The sequence below is a fragment of the Lygodium microphyllum genome, chromosome 1 (genome assembly GCF_053477565.2).
Source record: "Lygodium microphyllum isolate KBCC chromosome 1, Lygodium_microphyllum_v1.1.10, whole genome shotgun sequence".
In the NCBI taxonomy this organism is placed as follows: domain Eukaryota; kingdom Viridiplantae; phylum Streptophyta; class Polypodiopsida; order Schizaeales; family Lygodiaceae; genus Lygodium; species Lygodium microphyllum.
The window spans coordinates 71,229,048-71,239,440 of NC_141135.1; the positions used below are offsets into that span (position 1 = coordinate 71,229,048).

At 42.6% G+C, this 10,393-nt stretch overlaps 1 protein-coding gene across 1 annotated transcript; it reads right to left on the bottom strand.

The window, feature by feature from the left end:
* Positions 1 to 7,260: 7,260 nt before the first annotated feature.
* On the bottom strand, positions 7,261 to 10,083 carry LOC148041243 (uncharacterized). Its single transcript, XM_087678330.1, has 5 exons — positions 9,785 to 10,083; positions 8,480 to 8,695; positions 8,321 to 8,383; positions 8,014 to 8,164; positions 7,261 to 7,849 (listed from the first exon to the last, which is right to left on the bottom strand). The coding sequence occupies exons 1-5, from the start codon at positions 9,879 to 9,881 to the stop codon at positions 7,822 to 7,824; spliced, it is 555 nt and encodes a 184-aa protein (XP_087534456.1). The 5' UTR covers positions 9,882 to 10,083; the 3' UTR covers positions 7,261 to 7,821.
* Between the last annotated feature and the right edge of the window lie 310 nt (positions 10,084 to 10,393).

A 10,393-nucleotide genomic window follows, 5' to 3' on the forward strand; every position in this document is an offset into this window, starting at 1 on the left:
AGAAGCATTGCACTCCCTTATAGTTGGTGGAAGATCAACGATGACCCTGACTTTTGAAAAGTATGTGGCAATGCCATTTTTTGACGCCGCATGCCCTAGGATACATCAGTGCTTTACCTAGAACTGGCACTTTAAGGGATTCAGAGAAAGGTGATATAGGCGACACCGTTCAAAGACCGCTCGGAGTCTAAATGTTCTCTCCAAGTCGAGTGAACACACAAGTCATCTATGAAGACCTCTCTTTCCTGAGAATGTCTTTAAATATAGTGCACATAAGGCATTGAAAGGTGGCTGAAGCGTTCCTCAACCCGAAGGGCATGACTATGTAGGCAAAGATACCCCACTCAATGGCGAATGCAGTCTTGTGCCTATCGTCAGGATGCACCTGCACTTAATTGTATCCAGAGAAGCCGTCCAGAAAACTGTAGGCCTCTTTTCTTGCCACTCTCTCGAGCATATGCTCGGTGTACGAAAATGGGTAGTTGTCCCTCTTAGTTGCAGCATTCACCTTCTTGTAATTGACGCACATCCTAATCTTTCTATTCTTCTTCATTACAATGACTATGGGTGATACCCAATCTGTGTGCTCAATTTCACAGATGAATCCCGCTCTCATCAGCTTGTCAATCTCTTTCTTGACCACATGAGCGTGTTTTGGATTCATGGGGTACGGTTGCTACTTGGCTGGCGTGGCATCTGGCATCATGGGTATGTTATGAGTCACTACACTTGGATCCACCTCCTTGAGTTCTTTTAAGGACCAGGCAAACATGTCTATATACTCTCGTAAGAGGACAACGAAACATGTCTCCTCTTCCTCCGTCAGGTCATCGGCAATAAAGACAAATCGGGGTACCTCTCCTTTCTGGGCCAGGTTCACCTCCTTGGCGGGTCCCTCTATGGGTTCACTTATTTGCCCTTGACGTTTGGCACCCAGCAGGATCACTACCCTATTGCCCTTTTTAAACTTCGTAAATCTCTTGGGGAGGTCATGTGGTTTTTGTTGTTTGTCCGCTCTTGCATCCTTAGATTGTTCTACCCTCTCTTCTTTCAAGCGTCTGTGCCTCAGGTGGACGGGCAGGTCCCCCTTGGTACGTCTAGTCTTGGATGCCTCGGTATTTCTAGATCACTTTTTGAACTCACTTCCAACTTGAAATCGAACTCCCCATCTTTGCTGGATGAGGTAGTCTCCCCTGGTGGTGCAGCTCAGATGGTGACTCTGTTCTAAGCATTAGCGTGTTACATTGGTTGGGTTAAGCCTGCTTGCTCCAGATCTATGGCTCTTACACGTTCCAACCAAGCACGGTCACAATCCACGCGTATGACCCTTTGCTCTATCCTGAAGGTGTTCTTTCTCTTTAGCCTGGAATCTGCCCATATATGTTCTATTACTCGTCATTCGGTGTCGTATTCTATGGTATCTATCTAGTCCTCACTCTCATCACTATAGTAGCGGCAATCCTTGTATTCGTCATTGGAAGCATCTTCGTCTGAGCGCTTGTCGTCTCATAGGTCTTGGTATATCTCGTGTATTTGATCGGGGACCAGGGCCCAATTGTATCTAAGGTTAAGGTCATGCACCTTGGCCCATTGCCACCTTGGTTCTTTTAAAAGATCTTGGAGTGGCTTGAATTTTGCTGCTGGATTGCATGCTAGCTTACCAATCAACAAATATGTCAATGAGAGAGAGATTAGATAAAGGCAAAGGGAAGATGTTAATAGGCCACTTACTTCTAGTTATGAGTCACCTGGCAATGATAGTCTTGACAGTGAACTTGGTATACCATCTGTTACTATGCCTAGAGTCAAACAAAGTAAGCATGTACCACCTATGAGAGGGAATTGCATAGTGCACTACAATTAATGTCAAAGAGAGTCAGAAAGCCTATTGATAGGCTGATTTATCATGGGTATTCAACCAAAGACTTTGCTTACATGACTAAAGTGATGGATCACAAAGAGCCTACAAAGTTCAATGAAGCAATTGGTGATGAGAATTTGTGCACAGCCATTGATGAGAAATAAGTAGCATTGGCAAAAAATGACACTTGGGATTTGGTCAAGTTGCTTGAAGGCAAAAAACCCATTGGTTGTAAATGCATTTACAAAGTGAAATGTAAAGCGAATGGATCTTTGGAGAGATACAAAGCACACCTGGCCCAATTGCAAAAATGGCAACCATGAGAACTATCATTGCTTTGGTAGTGTCTAAGGGATGGAAGCTTTGGTAGATGGATGTCAAAAATGCATTTTTGAATGGAGATTTGATTGAGAAAATGTATATGAAATAGCCCGAGGATTATGTACAGCTTGATTATCTAAATCATTTGTGTAGGTTGAAAAAAAATACTTTATAGGTTAAAAGTGACACCGAGAGCATGAATGCTCGGATCAGCTCATATTTACAGTAACCTGGACTTCATATGAAAAATGCATATCATAGTTTGTTCACGAAGCAAACAGAGACAAGGTATGTGGTCTTCATTTTTTTTATAGATGACTTGATCATTACTGGGAATGGTGACCATAGTATTGCTGAAATTAAATCCATGTTACGGGCAAAGTTTAAAGTGAAAGACTTGGGAGAGTTGAAATATTTCCTTGGCATTGAGATAATGACTATACCTAAAGGAAATTGGTTGCTACCAAAACAGTTTGCACATAATATGCTAATCAAGTATGAAATGATGGATTGTAAGCCCATGGAAACACCGCTAGATGAGAATGTAAAGCTTGGAGTTGATGTTGACAGTGAGATGGAGAATGTTACAATGTATGGACAGATGGTCGACAGTTGATGTATCTTCCCATTACTCATCTTGATCTTAGTTGTTCAATGGGGCTAATTAGTCAGTTTATACAGAGCCATGTAAATCTCACTTAGATGAAATTAAGAGGATTATGCGATATGTGAAGGGTACTTCTGTTTATGGGTTGTTTTATGAGTTTGAAAAGCCACTTGATTTGATAGGATATACAGATGTTGATTGGGTTAGATGTGCATATGACAGATGATCAACTAGTGGTTATGCTTTTAGTCTTGTTGGAAGTAATATAGTCAGCTCTAGAGTAGCAAAAAGCAACCTACATTTGCTCCCTCTAACACAAAGGCAAAGTATAGAGGTGTAGACTTAGTTGCATGTGAAGCAGTTTGGCTCTTGAAACTATTACATGACTTGGGTATACAAATGGACAATAAGTTTACGTTGCATTGTGACAACATGAGTAGTGCGTTGTTGGTTAGCAACCTCGTTTACCATGCTAGATCAAAGCACATAGAAATTCATTATCACTTCATTAGCAACCCAGTTTACCCTGCTAGATCAAAGCACATAAAAGTTCACTATCACTTCATCACGAAAATGGTACTTGCAAGAAAGATAGATTTGCTTCATGTGAAGACTGAACACCAAGTACCTAGCATCTTTACCGAATCACTTGGTAGAGATAAGTTTGTTTACTTCAAGGAGCTACTTGGAGTATAGTAGTTGACTTGAGCTTGAGGGGGGAGTTTTGAAAATCAAGCTCATCAATTGTATTGACATTGACTCTACTTAGTACAACTATAGCTAGCTTTTACCAATCATGTGTGGCATAATAATGAGTCAGTCAGACTTAAGTTAGAGATGTTTGGTCAATTAGTGACCTAGTTGCATACATTGTATGTGTAAATTAGACTTGGAATCTTTTGTGTGTTACACAATGAATGAATAATGGAAGAAGAGAGATTACACTGCTCTCTGCTCATGGCTCCCATTCTTGTTCGTCTCTTCCCCTCTCTTTGAACAAGATTGACCTACCTATGCTAGCAGCAATGTTCAAAGACATGATGTTGACTACATAAATCAAGACCCCTCGCATAACAAATTCCCCAAAGTTTATGAATGGAAAGAAGGTTTGAAAAGACCACCAAGGTTAGCCCTCATCTAAAAAACTAGAGAGTTTACCAAAAAAAAAAAAAAGTGTTTTGCCTAGTAGAGTGCTAAAGGCACTAATGATACAGAGAACAAGGTATCAAGGGAAGAAAGTGACACACAGACGAAGGGAAAGCCAAGGTCTCTCTCCCAAAACTAGCTAGAAGACCCTTGGAGGAAAGGAATGTTTATGTGCCTCTCCATGGTTTTGAAGATGATAAATGCTTTATTCTCTCTCCATAGATAGTATATGAAGGGGTCTTTACTCCAAAGACTAGAGATTGCAATGCATGATAATTGTGAGGAGCTAACACAAACAACATTTAGGTACAAGAACATGAGACTGGAGAGGAGATTTACCGGAGAGAGCTACCAAGGTAGCTAAGCTTAAGGGGAAAAAAAGAGTTCAAGGAGAGGAGGGATGTATGCTTCTCATCAAAGAGGAACCTCGGCCAACTTTGTGGTGGATGGATGAGATGCAACCGCATAGCCATATGGGGCTACATAGGCTTAGGAGCTGTTCCCGTTAGGGTGCCCACCTGGGAATAGTTTTCAGCATGGAAACCGGTTTTCGAATTAGTATTTAGGCCACATAGGGGGTTTTGGAAACCCCAACCCCCCTCGAATCAAAAAACAACATAATAAGTCACTTTCCCTTAACTCACAAAAAAGCCACCGGCATATCTCTGGCCTCTCACGGCGTTTTCACTTCTTTTATCGATTTGTTAGAACAACGAACTGCTCTCTCTCTCTCTCTCTCTCTCTCTCTCTCTCTCTCTCTCTCAGATTGTTGAAATGAAGGCCAGAGAAGAAGAAGATGGATCCATGTCTCGATCTATGGATGCCACTGTAAGAATTTTCCTGAACTATGAACCCAGAAAGACCCAAATATCACACGAGCTCTACCATTAATAGTAGAAGCTTACAGGATTCTCCAAACTATGGACACTCTCTCGATCTACAGACACTGCTGCAAGACCTATCCCGAACTGTGGATGGTGATGTACGAGACAGGGATGGATGGAGGATCAATTACCCCAAACTGGAGATGGCCAGTGCAACGCTACAAATATATAAGTAGGCAGCAAGGGCCGACGTAGCGAAGCACCTCTCACCTCTCAATAGACTCGGCAATGGTGGGGCCCCCACGGAAACAGCTCCCTTGATTCCATCATCATTGTTTCAAACAAGTCAATGGATAGAGCTAGAAAATGGGAGGCTATGAAGGACTTAGTAGTACGTTATGGTCTTACCTTCGTATCGGGCGACTGGAATATGACAATGACTAAGGGTGAGTAGGAGGCATGGATCCGACTCCACTATCTACAAGGCTATGCTAGGAGTCATTAGTCCTCAAAACACCAATTAGCTGACATAGCCACACCTTTGTCCGGCAAATCCTGAGGTTGGATTCACCAGCATAACAATTGTTTAGGATCATTACTACCTGTAAAGCTGACGCAGGGCCACCCCCCTTTTTGATCAGCTAAATACCACCTTTGTGGAAGAACAAAGAAATCTAGATTTAGCAAGCGTTGCCTGCCTGATGGGCTGCCGCGATCGAGGCAATCAGGATAGCCCCCGGGGAGTATAGCAAAAGGAAGGTGGCTAAGAGGATGTCCATCTCTGGGGCCACTGAAGGAAAGACGATGCTTTCTACTCGCTCTTGCTTTGGCTCCTCATGATGATGTGCTTCTTAGGCTCCTTCAAAACTTTGAATGTCACTTGCAGGATCGAGAATCGATTGGTCTTCTTCGAGGTATCAAAGTTCGATGAGTGCGTACTGGGACTTGAAGGGGGATGCTCCTTTCACGTTCTACCATAACGCACTAACAGGAAAGCAAAGAAAAAGAGGGAATGGTCTTGGTGCAAGACAGGAATGGATAACTGGTACACACTGATGAAATTGCAGCAGTGTTCCATGAACACATTGCCTCGGCATTACGACACCCTGCTTGCAGAGTTCATATGGTGTGTAGATGCTAGATTAGATGCTTGCATGGTCCTAAATCGGGACCATCCCTTCTCATTAGAAGTGAAACCGGAGGTCCTTGGCAGTCACTTGAAGTTTTCCAAAACCAACTGGGAAACTTGCAGCCAAAGCTTACGTAATTTTGACAATGCTCTGTCGCTTTGACCCATTATCCAGCACTGCAGCCTCGAAAATCTAAAAGAATAGTCACCTCACATTAATCATTTAGTCTAGAACTATCTGTCCAACAGAGTTGCCCCATAGGTCCACTCCTATTTGTGCTGGTAACAGATCCACTCTTCAGAAATTTGGAGGCAATGGACACCGCCTTTCTTGAGACGGATGTCGGGTCTCCCAGATGGAGAGTCTTTCTTGAGACAAAAGTTACAGCACCGATGAAGTCCTTGAAGGTAATTATGTTGAACCTATGCTCAATTTGCAGCCTTTGTCTGGCTCAGTCATAATCACAAACAAAACTGAAATACCACTCAACATTAGTGATGAAAAGTGAGATCTTCGATTCAACACTTCAAAAGAATGTGGGAGAAATGTTTAGATACCTAGGAGACCCAGCCATGGAATCACCTCTAAACAAAGGAACGATTGGCTTAGGGCTAAAATTAGCACTATCTCGCAAATCAGTCCAACTTCCACTCAGCCTAGAATTGGCAAAATGGTCACGATTAATGGGGTGCTGGCCCCAACCTTGGTTTTTGTAGGTAGAGTCTTTGTATTAAAGATGAGCAGTAGGGCCAAACTTAAGAAGCAAATTCTGAGACTCTCTTTGGACCTTTGTTACATATCCTTCCTTTTGCATTAGAAAAAAGAAAGATTTCTGAACGAAGCAGGCAGTAAAGTCAGGTCATCAGATGAAAACGAGGACGAATTTACAAAATGTACAATATCCATGTGAATAATAAAGAGGACGTGCAGACTGCAGCTTTGATTTGAAAAGAGAGAGATTTCTGAATGTAGCAGACACAAAAGTCAGCTCATCAGATGAATTTAGGGACATATTTCAGGTGAGGTACTATCTTAGTACCTCCAGTAGAGGAAATACAAAATGTACAATGTCCACGTGAATAGAGGAAGTGCAAATGAGAAACCAAGGTTCAGGAAGGTACAAAGATTGGTATGTCATACATTCTGGTAGAAGCCACACATTCAATGCAACTCGCAATTATAAGGTGTGTTACAAGAGATTTGAATAAAAAGTTTGAAATAAAGGTTGGTGTATAGTACATTCGGTAGAAGCCACAATTGAATGCAATTCACTATTTGTCAGGTGCATTGAAGTGACTTCAATTATACATTAGGAGCAAGTATTTACTCCACATAGGAAGCAGAGACAAAGGAAAAGCATTAAGAAGCATAGAAGCTAAAAAGTCTTGCATTAAGTAGCATAGAAGCTAAAAAGTCTTGTAACAAACAGCAGTTGGTAGCATCCGTCATGACCAAAACAGCACTTGCTGGCAGCCAGCAACATCACATTAGACTTCACGACCATAGACTTCATGACTATGGACACAACTACAGGCAGGCCTCTGGTAGGTCAGAACTGAAGAAGGAATAGACATTATGTGGCTTCTGCCCTCCACTGCAGGTATACTTCAGTTATATTACAAAACTGCTCTTTGGCCACTGATATAATACACAGCGGTACCATCCAGAGTGTGTATCAACTCTCAAAACTTCCACATCCACACCTCATTGTAACCTTCGCTCAAGCCTCATGGCATATATCCACACATCCATATCTTACAAAGACATAAGAACATTCGCATAGGTCATTCACATAGATATAAGTGAGCCTCTCCTGCCCATCTTTTGATCAAGGATACTATACATATATGGTGCAACCATGTGAAGCCACACACCGTAAGAACTCATTGCCAGGTAGCATCAACTGCATGGTGCACCATCAGGCAGATTTGTTCATCTGTCCAAGGCACTCAGCAATACCCTGCAAGTTTGAATATATGAATGTAAGATAATGCATAGGAAGTGAGGAAAAGAAGGTTACACTTTGATTCAAAGGGGTTCATTCTTTTAGGATTCAGTGGCTCCTACAGCGATGCACTGAAGAACTGGGGTGTGAACACTCAGCTAAGCAAATGCCTTGCTCACCAATCATAAACAGTTGGGGAGCTGGGAGAGGCCTTCTCAAGCTTCTCTGATCCAACTTTCTGCAGCACTGGTTTAGCCGCTGGTGCAGAGGTTTTTTCAAACCTCTCTGAAGCAAATTTCTGCAACACTTTCTTGTTTCCAGGGCGTAACGCTGGTCACAACGATTTGCAAGCAAAACACAATCAGAAATACTTTAAGGTTTATGTAATATGTAAAACTGAGGTTACCACAGTCCCTAGTATGCATTCCACTACATTCCAGAAAGACCTAATCAGATTGAAATAAGCAGATAGGAGAATATAATTGCCTGCAAATCGAGACGATGGAGAACAAGCAGCCCCAGGTGTTGACGGATCTGATTCCAAACCACCTGCATCACAAGGCCAGCATGAAATCACAATTTCCAAGGAATCATTGCAAGCTACTACTGCAGTGGCAGTGGCAGCATAAATTAAAATAAGGCTACCTCTAGGTGAACCAAGGGCTGAAAATAATGGTGATGATGCAAAACTTCCAGGTGTTGATGGAGCTGATCCATATTCAGGATCCATAGAGGTATCAAGAGGGGGAGGCTTAGCAATTGTGATGCTTTGCGTCACACGCCGTGCCTCCTCCTGCTTTCTCTGGAACTCACTACTGCGCCTACGGTCTGCCATAAGAATGGTGGACTCATTCAAAGATTCTGCATCCCAGACAGAAGTAAACACCTCATAAGACAGTGCAGAATGAGGAATTAAAATAGTATTTGAAAGAAGCTAGCGCAATGGCAAGTTTACTTAAAACATCTGACAAACTGATAAATAAGCACTTTGGCACCCTTGAAAAGCAATTAGGAGATCCCATGTAAGAAATGTTCAGCTAACTAATCACAATTGCACTGACAATCTTGCTCATGTTTGAGCAATGAAACTTCAACGTCAGGCATTTTGCAGGCTTCTGTGAAACTCTTGAATATATGGTTTCTGTCCATATTTTAGATAATGAATCAACTTTCACCATCATCTGCCCTACTAATGCAATAGCTGCTTCCACCTTCAATTTCCTCTCTATAATCACCTGCTCACTGAACCTCAACCTTAAATCTCTTACCTGACAATTTTGTGAGTAAAACAACTAACTAAAGCAAGAAAAAGTGACACTAAGAAAACAGTGTGAAGAAGTTGACTCTATATATTATTTAGTTATCTATATCATCTAGAGTAGAACAATTCTGGTTTGTACAATAAATAAAAGAAACGATAGTTACTTGCAGCAGAACAACACAGAGCACAAAGAGCAATCAATGCCCTGTGCACGTTTTCATTTTCCTCTTCTGCTAATTATGCTGGGAAATTCAAGCCCTTGAAAGAAAAACCAATAAAGTGCTAATTAACTAGGGAATAATTTCCCCTCGAAGACAGACGAAATCCCCCTAACCATTACTGTAGCATGCAGTTATGGCCAATGCTAACAGGTAAACGAGGTAGGAGAGGATTACCATCTTGCAAAGATTCTAATTAACTCCTCTTGCCAAAATGCTAATTAACTGGGGGGAGTTCTTGCAAATAATGCTACTTGGTCCCTCTTGTACAATTGCTAGTTAACTGAGGGGAAATTCATGCAAAAATGCTAATTGACTAGGGGCAATTTTACTGGAGGGGAGGTTCTTGCCAAATTGCTAATTAGCCAGAGGTAATTTCCCCCTTCAAGAACAGAGTGGATCCCCCTCAGCATGGGGGTAACATGCCCTTAAAAACAACGCTAGCAAAGCGACAAGGTTAAAGAGGATTACCATCTTGCATTCTGGGTCCTTTGCGGAGGCGGCCAAGGCCGCTGTCGGGCTGGGGGCCGGCGACAACATCGTCCCAGAGCTTGTCAAGGAGACCCATTTCCGCAGAAGTAGCAGGACTGGCACAGAGAAGAGGGGGGCAGAGTCGGGCCGATGACACAGAAGCCGCAGTCGGAGAGCCAATCAGACGAGCACCCACGTCCCAAGAGGCCGAGTTCAGAGATGGGCTGTGCAGATAAAAGGGTCGGAAAGAGGAGTGGAGGAGATTTATCGAAGGGGAAGAAGACGAAGACGACGAGGAAGAGGAAGAGGAAGAAGAAAGGAGAAGAGAGAGATAAGATCCAAGATTCCAAGATCCCCTGTGCCCTTCACACCTGGCCTCTTCTCACGCTCCTAGTGTGAATGGACCCCAGCAAGGGCCCCACACCTCTAGATAAGGCGCCCAGGTCACCATCTTCTTGACGTGGCACCCCACTATTTGGTGAGCCCACCACTGCCCATGACCTTTATTCTTTTTTCTTAGAGACTCTCTCAAAAGAAGAAAAGTAATAACAAGAGCCTGATATTTTCTTAATGTGTTGTGTTTGTCCCATTCCTCTAGATTTGTGAGGC